Source organism: Balaenoptera musculus, chromosome 5 (assembly GCF_009873245.2).
Source record: "Balaenoptera musculus isolate JJ_BM4_2016_0621 chromosome 5, mBalMus1.pri.v3, whole genome shotgun sequence".
NCBI lineage: Eukaryota > Metazoa > Chordata > Mammalia > Artiodactyla > Balaenopteridae > Balaenoptera > Balaenoptera musculus.
In genome coordinates, this window is record NC_045789.1 from 121284482 (window position 1) to 121299035 (window position 14554).

Sequence of the window (14554 nt, forward strand, 5' to 3'; positions counted from 1 at the left end):
TTTTTCCTGTAAACAATAAAGACACTGTGAGGCCAAACCCTGTCCACACGGACCTTCTCAGAGTATAACTGGGGACAAAGCGAAGGGTTTCCTTGAAACTACGCACACACACAGGTAGCCCTAGGACTGCCTCCAAGGACCCTAGATAAGGAGGCCCCACCCATTCCAGTGCTCTGTCAGGATGGAGTGGGTAGGGGGCAGGTGTGCGTAGAGGGCGTCGAGCAGGAGAGTGAAGGGGCCGAACTGCTCGACGTTACCGGCGTGTTCCAGCAGTCAAGGCGGCCAGAGGGCCTGGTTACCCACTTTCTCTCGGAGAGCTGGGCGCACATCCCGCGGCCTTAAACGTGCACGACGTTCCGCGGCGTCCCGACGCTTGGCGATGCAAGCCGTGGAGCGCGGCGGGCACGCGCAGGCGCAGGCGCAGGCGCAAACGCGGGGGGGGGGGGCGGAAGCGCGGGCCTAGGAGACGGTTGGTGATTGGATGAGGCAGGGCGCGGGGGCGTCAGTCCCGGGCCTGCAGGGACGCCGCGAGGCCGCCTTTTGAAAGACGCAGCCCTGGCCGCCTGGTTGTCAGGCCGAGCGGTCTGAAGTGAGAGGTTGAGGCAGGGAGGAAGAAGCTATGGCATCGGCGGCGGCCGGCCGGCGAGCCCCCGGCCTGCGGCTCGGTCAGAGCTGCCCGCCGGAGGGGTCTGGCCAGCAGGGTTAGAAGGACAATTTTGGTGGGTGGGAGTTGGGCTGGGATTTGGGAGGCCGCCAACGGGCGGGCCGCTGCGGGTCTCAAATGTATTCTTTTTGTTGTTGTTGTTTTCCCTGACACCCGAGGAAGGGCTTTTCACCACGGACTACCTCGTGCCTTCTTTCTTCCTTGTAGCAGTGCTTTGGGGAGGGATTTAGGAGAGACAGTTCTGTCACCCGTAAAAACTGTAGGCACAGAGCAGTCATGACGTCAGTTAGAAGTTTAGCGCTTGTCATGTGAGTGTGTGTAAAGGCCGCTTATGGGATTGTGGTTGGTTTTTATTTCAGAGTATTTTTAGCTTACGTAGTACTTTTTTTTTTTTTTGTCTTCTGACAATTTTCTTACAATTTGTAGGTGAGAAAATGTCTGGCCACGATGACTGGTTTCAGAGTTCTCGGGTCCCCAGCTTTGCCCAGATGCTGAAAAAGAACTTGCCAGTTCAGCCATCAGCCCAGACGGTAACCACACCCACAGGGTGTTCCTCGGAAAGTTACAGCCTGTCGAACATGGCATCCAAGGTTACGCAAGTGACGGGTACAAACTCTTTTACATTTGTAATAACGCCTATGTTCTTTAAGATTCTGAGATGGCCAGTTAGTTTTGTTGAGCCCCCAGTTTAAATGTTTCCTGGATATATATCCATTTACCTGTGGCCATGTCCCAACTGAAACTTGGATTTGACTCCCAGCACAGTAGAAATCCTTCCCCTGGCTACTGACTTAATTGTTCTTTACCACTTGGGTGTACAACCACTTCCAGTGTGTCTTGCCTTTTTGAGGTGAGGCTGTGTCATTCCCTTCAGGAGAGAGGACTGGATTTATACTGGTTTCTATTCCACATATCACTTAGCAGAGTGTTAAGTGTAAAGCAGGGACAGACACACTAAAAATTTGATTGAATTCAACGTGAAAGGTAATATGAAATAGTGAATGGGAAGCAGAAACTAGGTTCTAGTCCCACATCTGTCTTAATACATTTTAGGCCTTAGTGACATCATGGGTAAAACTGGCTTAGAGAGCCTCTGAAGACCTTGACATCACTGAAATTCTAGGATTCTTTGATATCACTTAATTATATGACAATGATAGCACTTTGCAAAATAGTCTTAGTACTCTAAAAGATATATACAGTAACAGGTTACACTTCTTTAGTAGTAGAAACTCATTGTTAATGAAAAACACATGTGACTAAATGTGTCTGGAACACCTTCCATTTTAGGAAAGTGGTGCTTTTGCTTGTCTTATTCTTTTTAATTTAACCAAGTTGACAAGCGTAAACATTTATTTTTAGGTAATTTTCCAGAACCATTGCTCTCCAAAGGTCTTTCATCTATTTCAAATTCTCTCCTTCCTCCGAAAAAAATATCTAAGGAATTTATAATGAAATACAAGCGTGGAGAGATAAATCCTGTATCAGCCTTGCATCAGTTTGCGCAAATGCAGCGGGTTCAGCTTGACCTCAAGGAAACAGTAACAGCAGGCAAGTGCGAAGTTGTATCTGGTTGTTCCAGTGCTAGAAAATATTTTCCTATTGAAAACAGAGTATATAAGTGGTACAAAATTTGATTATCTTGTTTATTTGCCTAATGTCGGGGTTAGATAATTGCTAGTATGTCTTGACAAGGGTACTTAAGAAATTTTTATGTTCATACTTCTTTAGCCTTTTTTTTTAAAATTTTTATTTATTTATTATTTATGGCTGTGCTGGGTCTTTGTTTCTGTGAGAGGGCCTTCCCCAGTTGTGGCAAGCGGGGACCACTCCTCATCGCGGTGCGCGGGCCTCTCACTATCGCGGCCTCTCTTGTTGCAGAGCACAGGCTCCAGACGCGCAGGCTCAGCAATTGTGGCTCACGGGCCCAGCCACTCCGTGACATGTGGGATCTTCCCAGACCAGGGCTCGAACCCGTGTCCCTTGCATTGGCAGGCAGACTCTCAATCACTGCGCCACCAGGGAAGCCCTTCTTTAGCCTTTTGAGCCTCTAAATTTACTCATACAAAAGTTCTAAAATCACTAAATTTTAATTTTTTGTGTATGGCTAGTTTAACGGAAATCTCATCAGCCTTGTAGATTATTTTCAAGTGTGTAAGTACTTCTTATAGCATAAATATACTTTTGTAGGGATGTTGAATATTTGGACTCTGATGATTTTATGAGTATTCTGTGATGATGATGCCTAACAAAAATTATAATCAAATTTGGCTTCTGCAATTTATATTTCAGAACCTAATTTTTATAAAGTATAAGGGAAAATAGTAGTTACCTGATTGATTCTCTGTCTGCAGACTTGTCTGTGACTAAATTTCTCCATTCTCTGTTAAACTGTCCCCTGCCAAAAGAATCTGTTAGCAGATTGGGCCTGTGGAAGGCTACAGGAGTACAGATCAGTAAAAGATAGAAAGAAGTTTCTGATTTCTTAACCTTATGACTAGTGATTAGGAAAATTAACAGGTGACAAAAATAGGCCTTAATAATGAAGTGAAGTTTTCCTAGGTCCTATCACTGTAGGTTGGATAACTTCATGTGATCAATACTATGGACTGAATTTTGGTGTAATTAGTTAGCTTTCTGCCGTTCTTCTCAAACTGCCCTTGGAAAATGTAAACTATTGGTCACAGTATGAAAAAAACTTATCAGGGCAGCTCTTCGTTGAACCAAGCAAAAACTCAAAAACACAATCTAGTGATTGTTAATGGTGTTCATTTTATGTGCATAGTACTAGCTGAATAATCTGATTCAGTAGATTTGGTAGAAAAACCAGAGTGTCAGTATTTTTTAACAAGCTCTTTAGTATGGATTTAGATGATGATCAAGTTTGAGAACTTGGGGTAGAAACAGGATGAAGCTTAAAGTCTCAGCACTCTGACACAGAGTACTTATTAACAAATTTGACACATAATATCTCACAAATAAGAATCATCTGGGCCACTTGTTAAAAATATAAAATAGTCTCAGGTTTACTAAATTTGGATTGGAACCCAGGTGATCATGAAGGAAGGAATTTGGGAAACTGAGGTCATAGATGTTAGGAGGAAAACAGTTTACCCTGATGCAGTCTGGAGTTGCTTCTAAAATCTTGATGTACATCTTAAAAACCCAGCAGTTAATGGAATATGTAAGAAAACAAGATAATACAATAATAATGAGGCTTATATGGAGTGACACTGTATGTAGCCATTTGTAACCGGAATGGAGACTTAAAAAGGCCTCCTATAGTCTGAATACCGAGTAAAACTTGAACCAGAAAAATCTTTGGCTTGTAAATTTAGAAGATGGTTCCATTTCATTTTTCATCAGGCAAATATGAAAACTAGGTAAATGTAACTGTGTAAAGGTAATTTTTCCGGTAATTTTGGATGACTGGACAGTTTAGTTCTTTAGCATATCTTTTTTTATTATTATTTACTGTTTGGTTTTCCTTGTAAATCCCCCACACACACCGTAAGGCTATGATGGGTTGGATTGCTTACTGTGACTCCCTGATAGAAACGTAAGATTTCTTCAAAGGGATTCCTTCTGTTCCGGAGCTTATAAGAGTATCAGGGCACTCAGAGGGTAGGAGTTGTTCAACTTCATTGGTATTGAAGTTCGAAAGAAGAGACATGTTGCCAGAGGCTCCACATCTTCCCTCTCATTGGTCATTAGGTGGATATTGGGATGCTTACCATTGCCAGGCATTATACAAGGCACTGTCACTCTGTGTGTGACATGTACTCTAAGCTGGCCCTATTGTTCATGCTGAATCTGGAGCCAAACTGGCTGCTTGAAGGATTCCTCAGAACTAGTTCAGGGGCCCACTCCGCTTTACTTTTAACCTGTATTGGCTCTGCAGAATAACTGATAGGCTGAGATAGTTTTCTGCAGTTGTACTGGGATGTTTTCCTATGTCGCAGACATCTTTTGCAAGATCATACTGTGAAGTATTACAACATTCATTCTGAGTTATTTTTCAAGGTAATGTTTTGGGACCATATTTTGCTTTTTGTGCTGTGGTGGATGGTATTCAATACAAGACTGGACTGGGACAAAATAAAAAGGAGTCTAGATCAAATGCAGCAAAATTAGCTCTTGATGAGCTTCTACAATTGGCTGAAACTGAACCAAGAATTTCAGAAACATCAGGTAAATATTCTTGATTATAAAGTAGTGTTTATAAAGTGTATCATTTTCCAGAAAGAGTCACCTGAAAGATTTATGTTAATGAAGAGTTACTTGGCAACTACAAGATAGAAGTAGCAGGATTTGAATAATTTTCTTCCATTGCTGATTGCTGACTTATTTAATAGTAGTTAAAATGCTCTTGTATATTTCAACACCAGAGATGTAAACATGTTGGTGAACTGTCTGATAACTTGTCAGATTGTAGATGGGTTTGAGTCCTGAAACTTAGCTTTCTCTGTAACTTACTGGATTCTTATTATGAACTTAACACTGTGCACTTCACACGTAGAGGTTTTTAATGCAATTTTTGTTAAGTCTGCCTATGTTAAATTCGGTAATGGTAGGGTTACTTGAGAAAATAAGGGCCTAAGGTAACATAGCAAATAGGTTGAGAGTGTAAACTCCACAATTAGATCGCACAGGATTGAGTATTGACCCTGGACAAGACAAGTTGTTTGCCTCCTAAGCCTAAGTTTCATCATTTGAAAAATGGAGACAAGGATAGATACCTACTATGGCTGTCATTAGGATTCAGTAAATAATGGATGCAAAGCTTATAACCAGTGCCTGGTGAACAGTAACATAATCAAATGACAGTGGTTCTTATTAAATATTAATCAATTTGAGGAATATATATGTTAGCATAGTAACCAGTTTTTGTCAGTATTCATTCATGTTAGATTACATTTTGGTTTAGCTATAAATGAGGCAACTTTAGTAAAGAAAAACATTTAAATTTGATTTAAACAGTGACAATAAATTCTAGTTAAATTCAAATCACCTTATGACTGGGCTTTTTTTGTTTGTTTATAACCTATTAATTTTAATATTTCTCTTGTAATACTTTCCTTAAAGTCATTTTGTTCTTTAAGTTCAGTTCTTATTCCATATATTTTAATTTTTCTGTTGTTTAATTAAAACCATTATTAAGTTTTGATGTGTAGTCTTTCTCATTGTTTTCAAAATACTGATAGTCTGTCATAGTTTGGATTAAATAAGTACTTAGGAAAGTATTTTGTTAATTTTCATATTTCTGTTCACTATTTTTTAGATTTATTAAATAATTTTTTAGGGCTGGGTATGATAATTTTGGTGTCTTATCCATGCTGGCAGTTTATCAATGGAAATTCTTTATATGTGATTATTTTATAAGCTATCAACCCACCTAGGTATGTCCCCAGCAATATTTTCCCCGTTTCTTTCCAACCGTCACATGCATTTGAATCAATAAATCTATGTTTTGAGGATGTGCTATGGTAAATACTAGGACTGTGATAACTTCCAGGGACTGTGGTAAATACTAGGAATCTAGAATCAAGTAAGACCTATTCTCTACCCTCAAGGAACTAAAAGACTTCGTTGAAATCAAGTTAAAATATATCTACAGAATTTCCCATGCATCTAATTTAATTATCAGAAAATGATATTTATGATTGGCTTCTCATGAAAAATGCATTTCCCCTAAGGGTTTTCAAAATGTTTATCTACAGCTAGCAAATCTTTTGCCCTGTGGGCCACAATTTTTAGTTTCTAAACATTTATCTTTTCCCTTTTTGTGAAAATTAAAGTAACATTTTGCCACCTCCACTGATGCCACTTTTATATTCACCATTGTTTTCTCAAAAAGTTCCAATAGTGCCTTAATGATGACTAAGAGTTCTTTAATAAAAGGTTTTCTCTTGGCATAGAGCCTGGAAATAATTCAATTAGATCATCTTTTCCTTTATAATGAACTACGTTTTCTTTAAAATGTTTGTCCTAGACAACTGAGCTTAACTATTTATTTTTCTTGTGAAGGGATATGGAAGATAAGTATTGAGTATTTATTTCTTTTCTTTGCTGTTAATGTTATAGTTGTTTTTCTAGTCTCCTTCTCCCTATTTATAATGTAAAATTTTAAAAACTTATTTTTAATTTTTTCAAAATTCTGAACTCATCAGAATTATATTTCATGTATATCTTCTTTCATATATTGTACATGCTGTTTTTGAAAGTATATTCTTAGTTTTTTGTTAACCATATAAATACTTTTTTGCTCTCTTTTCAAGAGCAGTATGATTAATGATATTATGTTAGGTTTTGAAAATCTAACACTTTTTTTTTTTTTTAAACACTTTTTGACACAGTGATTTAAGAATCTGGCTCTGTGTTTATTTTAGTTCAATATCCCTTAAAAAATCATTTAATAATGTGGTAAAAGTAATGTAAACTTTTTGTAATGCATGTATTTAAAACATAAAAATTACCAAGTTAACCGTTTTAAGTGTACAGTTCAGTAGTGTTAAGTACATTCACTTTTTTGTGCATCCAATATCCATAACTATTCATCTTGCAAAACTGAAATTCTATACTCATTAAACAGTTACCCCCATTCCCCCCTCCACCAAGCCCATGGCAATTACCATTCTACTTTCTGTCTATATGAATTTGACTACTCTAGGTACCTCATTTAAGTAGAATCATACAGTATGTGTTTCTTTTGTGACTGGATTATTTCACTTAGCCAGTTTATCCATGTTGTGGCATGCGTCAGAATTTCCTTCCTTTTTAAGGCTGAATAATAATCCTATTGTATGTGTATACCACATATTGTTTATCCATTCATCTGTTGATGGACATTTGGGTTGCTTCTCCTTTTGACTATTGTAAATAATGCTGCTATGAACATGGGTGTACAAATATCTCTTTGACACCCTGCTTTCAATTGTTCGGGTTTTATACCCAGCAGTGGAATTGCTGGGTCATATGGTAATTTTGTATTTAATTTTTTTGAAGAACTGCCATATTGTTTACCATAATGGCTGCCCCATTTTACATTCCACCCGCAGTGCACAAGGGTTCTAATTTTTCCACATCCTTGTCAACACTTGCTATTCATTTTTTTTTGATAGTAGCCATCCTAATGGGTCTGATATCATGTCTCATTGTGATTTTGATTTGCTTTCCCTAATTATTAGTGATGTTGACCATTTTTTTCATGTGCTTATTGCCCACTTGTATATCTTCTTTAGAGAAATGTCATACTTGTGTCCTTTGCCCATTTTTGAATTGGGTTGTTTGGTTTTCTTTTGAGTTTTAGGAGTCTTCTGTGTATTCCGGATAACAATCACTTATCAGATATGTGATTTTAAAATATTTGCTCCTCTTTCGTGATTTGCATTTTTACTCTGTTAATAGTGGCCTTTGAGTCACAGAAGTTTTCAATTTTGAAAATGTCCAATTTGCCTATTTTTTTTGTTTCCTGTGCCTTTCATCAGATCCAAGAAATCATTGCCAAATCCAATGTCATGAAGCTTTTTGCCCATGTTTTCCTCTAAGAGTTTTATAGTTGTAGCTCTTATGTTTGGGTCTTTGATACATATTGTGTTAATTTTTGTATATAGGGTTAGCTGAGGGTCCAACTTCATTCTTTTGCATGTGGATATCATCTAGTTTTTCCAGCATCATTTGTAGAAAAGACTGTCCTTTCCCCTACTGAATGGTATTGACACTTTTGTTGAGAATCATTTGACCACCTTTGTAAGGATTTATTTCTGCGCTCTCGATTCTATTTCATAGGTCTATAAGTGTCTGTCTTTATGCCATTGCCACACTGTTTTGATTAATGTAACTTTTGTAATTAAGTTTTGAAATCAGGAAGTGTGAGTCCTCCAACTTTGTTCATCTTTTTCAAGATTATTCTGTCTGTATATGGTGTTTCAAAGTGCAGACCAACTTGTACAGTCACATTTTCTTATTTATTGAAAGCATTTGTGCTTGATAAACAGGATTTAATATCTTTAGTTTTCATTTCACTTGATCCTCACTGAATAGATGGAAAAAAATCTATCTTTCTCTGAGTTTTTAAAGTTCTGCTTATTTAAAGTCCAGAGTGTATATATCTAACTATAGTCAACATTTACTTAACTAATGTGAACCCCAAGATGACATTGTCAGTCTTTCTTTGCTAATTTCTGTGTTACAACCAGTTTCTCATTTTACTCAAAATGAGGTCCAGAGTAGCAGTTCTATTTTCTTTCTTTGTCTTTATGAATGATTTCTTGAGAGATATTGACTACTTTAGTTGAACCTTTGCTCCTGGACCCTTCTCATTTAAGCTTTCCTGATCTTTTGTCATCCCTTTAGTTTAGTGTCATGTTCTTTTCTTGTTTTTCGTGGATTTCCCAACTTGGGAACCAAATTGGAAAGCTATTGCAAAGAATGGGACTGAAAGCTTAGAAAACTTTGAATGAAGTATTCCCCTACAAACTACTCTGATAAAATAGCATTAAAATGGTAATTTTTTACTTACTAAATTTTTGGTAGAATATTAAGTTTAAATGTTTTACCTAGTATTATTGTAAATGTAAAATTGTTCATAAGCATTTAGAACAGGGTTTCATTTTAACCGATTTTCAGAATGTTGAATCTATTACAAAGCAAGCTATATAGTAGCATAAAAATAGGGAACCCAGAAAAGTATTTGGTGTTTGTAGAATTGATTTCAATATAGGAAAGACATTTAGCAAGGCTGAGCTAATGGATAATAGATGGCCTAGAGTTGGCAGAAGTATACAGAAAAGATAATCATTCTTGGATTGCTGTTTTATTACAGAGTAGTATGATACCTGCTCTTTGGAACATTTGATGTTTCATTTTTCCTTATGTTTTTGTTTTATTTACAGGTCCCCCTCCTATCCCTGCAGAACCTATTGTTTCACCTGAACCAGTATATGTTTCAAAAGTACATTATGGTAGGAAAGTCCTTTATGATAATTTTTTTAAAATTAATTAATTAATTTATTTATTTTTAGCTGTGTTGGGTCTTCGTTTCTGTGCGAGGGCTTTCTCTAGTTGCGGCGAGCGGGGGCCACTCTTCATCGCGGTGCGCGGGCCTCTCACTGTCGCGGCCTCTCTTGGTGCGGAGCACAGGCTCCAGACGCGCAGGCTCAGTAGTTGTGGCTCACGGGCCTAGTTGCTCTGCGGCATGTGGGATCTTCCCAGACCAGGGCTGGAATCCGTGTCCCCTGCATTGGCAGGCAGATTCTCAACCACTGCGCCACCAGGGAAGCCCTATGATAAATTTTAAAGAAGATTAACCCAATTAAAAATTATAACAGCATATAATTAAAATATGCATAGGTATGAAAATGTACATTAGTATTTTATTATTCAAACCCGTCACACTTCTACAAAGATGAGTATTTCCTTCCATACTCTGCTAAAAATGAGAGAAATAATAAAATTGGAGAGGAACTATTGAAGAAGTGGTTTTTTTCCTATAAAGAGATGGCTTATCAATATCATATAACTGCTTTTTTGAGAACTCTTTGCTTCAGTGGGCGGGTCATTAATGAAATCCAGTGGCTTTCTGGTGCTTGATGGTTGGGGTATTCATTTCAGGTAATCTATTCACTTTCTTTTAATGTTAGTTATTTGTCACTCAAGCCCAAAGAAAACTACAACTGCAATTGAAATTACTAGTTATGTGACCTAGGACCAGTTACCTCTCTGTGCACCTTAATTTCTCTATCTATAAAATGGCTACAATAATAATTATCTCATAGGATTATTGTGAGGATTAAATTATGCATGTAAAAAAAAACTTGATCAGTGCCTGGCACACAGTAGGTGCTCACTAAATAGTAACTACTATTATTTTAACATTTTATTATATTCAACATTTTGTGGATTATTATATACTTTTCCCATTAGATTGTGAATCCCCTGAAAGGCAGGAAATTATCCTTAATTTCTACATTGCCTACATAGTAGTAACACTTCAGACTTTAAAGTTTAGAGTATTTGTACAACTAAAGTGAAGAACAGCGTTTCTTTCTTTGTCTTTTCCAGGTCTGAGGATTAGGATTTATGCCTTTTCAGGTTTGGTTTTCCATTGTCTTTCTGAGACAGAAAAAAGCTCCATTTGTGTGCTTGTTTGGAGTAAAACGACCAGACCAGGGAAAATAGGCGCATTCAAAAGGCAAAGTCTACCAATAGTTAAATGTAGTCAGTCAAATATAGTCATTTACCCTAACAGTCATAGGAATTGATGAACAGAAGGACAGTGAGTGATCAGTCCAACAGCAATGATTTCTTAATATGAGAAGGGACTCTAGTCTTTCTTTTCAGCCTCTGTGGACATTTTTAATGAATAGTTAGAAAGAATCCAGGGTTGGCAAATAATATAGACTACTGTTACCCTGAGAAAACAGATCAATCTATGCGGAAGAAAGAGTATGTGGTTAACAGTATGTTTAAAGAAATACATTAGTAGAGTCAGGTTTGGTAGGCTCAGGTAAGGAGTTAAAAAGTTAAAAATTGACAGTTTTCGTTTAGTCAGGAAACGGAGAACAGACATCATTATCAGGCTTATAGGTAAACACGGGAGTTGGATGTTACCACTTTTGAAGAAAAAAAGATTTGAGATACATAAAAATCTGGACAGGTCCTGTTGGGCTAGTTATGGAGGGCATCACCATTTCGCAGCCTGTCTACTTTGCCATATTTTTACTGGAGTGTATCTTCATTTAATATAGTGATATTTTGGCTCTGAAGATAGGTTCAGGTTACTTATGATACTAAAGATCACTTGAAATTAGCGACTGGAAATCAAAGAAATGGTGTTAGCATCATGTATGTCATGTTTTTATGTCACCCTTCACTTCCAATAGTTTAGGAGAACATTTTATTTCCTCAGCAACCAGCGCACATGTATAGGAAAAATAGTATTGCACTTGCTCCTTATTCCTTCATAGGCATGCTAGTAAGAGATACATTTAGTAACTAAGATTTGATTATATTCACAACATTTGTTATTTCCTTCAACATCAGTTAAGATCAAGAGCTATATCAGTATGTTGTTAACTTCCAAACATTCTTTATGGTATTCAGGTGCAACGTTTTTAATATGCAGCAAAATATTCTCTTGCCACACACATAATTCTTGATCTGTCAGTACTAATTGCAGTGTATTTTTCTGTTCTATATCATTGCACAAAATAATTGCTAACTATATAGGACATGATTAAATAAATTACAGTGCATTCATTCTGTGGAACCATTAAGAAGAAGGAGGGTAGCACTAATATCTACCTCTGAATGATGCCCAAGACCAAGTACAGTAAGTCCCTTACATACAAACGAGTTCCATTCCGAGAGCATGTTTGTAAGTCCAGTTTGTTCATAAGTCCAACAAAGTTAGCCTAGGTACCCAAATAACACAATCGGCTATATAGTACTGTACTGTAATAGGTTTATAATACTTTTCACACAAATAATACATAAAAAACAAACACAAAAAATAAAACATTTTTAATCTTACTATACAGTACCTTGAAAAGTACAGTAGTGTCAGCTGCATCACCGCTGCTTTTATACTTGCTTCCAGGCATCCTAGGCTTGAAATAAAGATACTGTACTACTGTATACAGTACTGTACAGTAAAGTACACAAAAGCACAACCACTTGTAGAGGATGCACACATGTGACAATGTAATGACAGACACGTGAACTAACTTACATGATTGGACATGTGAACGCACCTTTGCATCTTTGAAAGTTCACAACTTGAAGGTTCGTATGCAGGGATCTTACAGTAAATGCAAAGTGGATTTTAGCATGCCCCAGTTTTTATTTTTTAAAGTAGTGTATGTTTAGATGTATTTTTTGTTTATCAAAATATCCATACTGGTAATAGTGGTTGCATTTGGAGAGGGAGACTTCTGAATGTACATCTCTTATATTGCTGTTACAGTGGGAAAAAAACGTTTCACTTTATAATATCATCAAATGAATATGCTTCTCCTGTATCATAAGTTTTTGGTAATAAGCTGAGCCAAGTTGTTGAGTGCTTCTCAGTCATATTTTTACCGCATAAACACCAAAAGCTAATTTTTACACCACATGGTAGTTTTACTAAATTAAATGAAATATATGCTAGCATGCAATTATAATAATTTGCACCTTCGCATTGTATGCTTTGTGGTTAGATAAAAGAATATAGCAAGTAGTTCATTCTTCTGATTGTGTTTATGATGTTCTTTAACTCTTTTTTGATGTGACTTTACATGTTTTTGCTAAAGAGCATTAACAGTATTAACAAAGAAAAATTCAAGTTTGACGAATACAAGTAAAAACTTGTAAATGGCCTAGCTGAAATGAGTTGTATTATCTGAGACTACTAACGTTAAATTTTTATCATTTATGTGCCTTTTTAATATAATTATTAAGCAGGTAAAAAGAATTTCTGTGAAAAATATAGTTATACAATTCATATATATACAAGGTATGAGAGCAAAATTGTTTCATTTACTTTTTTCTTCTGAACATATAATGGACTGCGAACCACTTGATAGACTACTTAGCAACTATCATGCAACTAACGGGAACTATCAGTGTTTAGTAAACAACTAAACTTTGAGAAATACTATATTACGTGATTCTGCAACCTCTCATTCTCTAGAATAATGATTCTTCCCTGGGGATATACAAGCATACATACACAAAGCAACAGATGGTCAGGGCCCTATCTCAGAACCTCAAGTCTTTCAGTTTTTTTAAAAGGTTCATGGGTGACTTTTGATGTATATTCTTGGTTATAACTGTTCTATGGTAATCCTGATTACTTCAGACTATCTCCTTTCAAAGTTTGGGACTTTTTTTTTAGTGGGAACGTGGAACTATATCAAGAGTCTAAGTGTTTAGTGCTTTGCAGTGGTTCTCAGTGGGGCAAATACTTAGGAGTATATTTTGATTGTCACAATGATTGGGGAAGACTGCTGGCATTCATTGAGATGTTGCTTGTCAGGCAATGTGGGACAGTCCCATACAACAGAGAATTGTCTTGTGTCCTGTGTGACTTTTGAATGTTTTATCAATTATAAATTAGTAATCCTCTAATATGTAATACTTGTACATCTTTTTACAAGAATCTATCCAAAAAGCTCAATAACTTGTGTTCTTTTAGAGTGGAATACTTTAAAATCTCAATCATGACATAAATTATAAATTTGCTTACATATCTCTATAAATTAACTCATTCAATTGAAAGGTTATAAGAGGAATAATAAAGACCTCTGGGAGAAAGCACAGTGTTCCTCAAATTCATGTTGCATTTGATTTTTTTTTCTAGAAGGGAGACATATTCAGTTCGCAAAGATTTCACAGATTGTTAAAGAAACATTTTATCAACTAATTTCTAATCATTCAGAGTATCTGAAATGTAGCAACTCATTAGCTGCTTTTATAATTGAAAGAGGTAAGTGCAAGTACTTGGGATGTGTTCATTTGTACAAAAACTATTAAGTAACTTAATGATCTGAACTACGCTATAGTAATATTTTAATTAACTATCTTTGCCCCTGTTGACAGTGGTGCTGCATTGATTTGAAGTGGCCTTTTCTAGTAGGTGTGGGTCATTAAACACAAAGATTCTCAAAGGTAGAGATAAAGTATACTGAACAGGAACCAATAGAGAACTGCAGAATGGTAAAATAACCTAATATTTTAATCAGTAACTGTGTTGGAGTCACTACCAGCTTGAAATCTAACCTCATTATAACAAATATTGAGAGGGACTCTATAAAAATTAACATATTTTCTTCACTTTCAAAGAATAAAAGATTAAAGTGAAAAATCATGAATCTATGTTTTTTCCTGTGAATATTATGATGTGATTCC

General features: G+C 36.5%; 1 protein-coding gene across 2 annotated transcripts in view; it reads left to right on the top strand.

Annotated features, from left to right (window-relative positions):
- Window positions 1–1098: 1098 nt before the first annotated feature.
- The window catches only part of ADAD1 (adenosine deaminase domain containing 1), a 47121-nt gene continuing 33665 nt past the window's right edge, over window positions 1099–14554 (top strand). For both annotated transcript variants that reach the window (XM_036853471.1, XM_036853472.1), the window contains exons 1-5: window positions 1099–1270; window positions 2027–2215; window positions 4688–4855; window positions 9559–9627; window positions 14007–14132. In XM_036853471.1, the coding sequence (XP_036709366.1) occupies window positions 1099–1270; window positions 2027–2215; window positions 4688–4855; window positions 9559–9627; window positions 14007–14132 (724 nt within the window). The remainder of the gene's footprint in view (window positions 1271–2026; window positions 2216–4687; window positions 4856–9558; window positions 9628–14006; window positions 14133–14554) is intronic.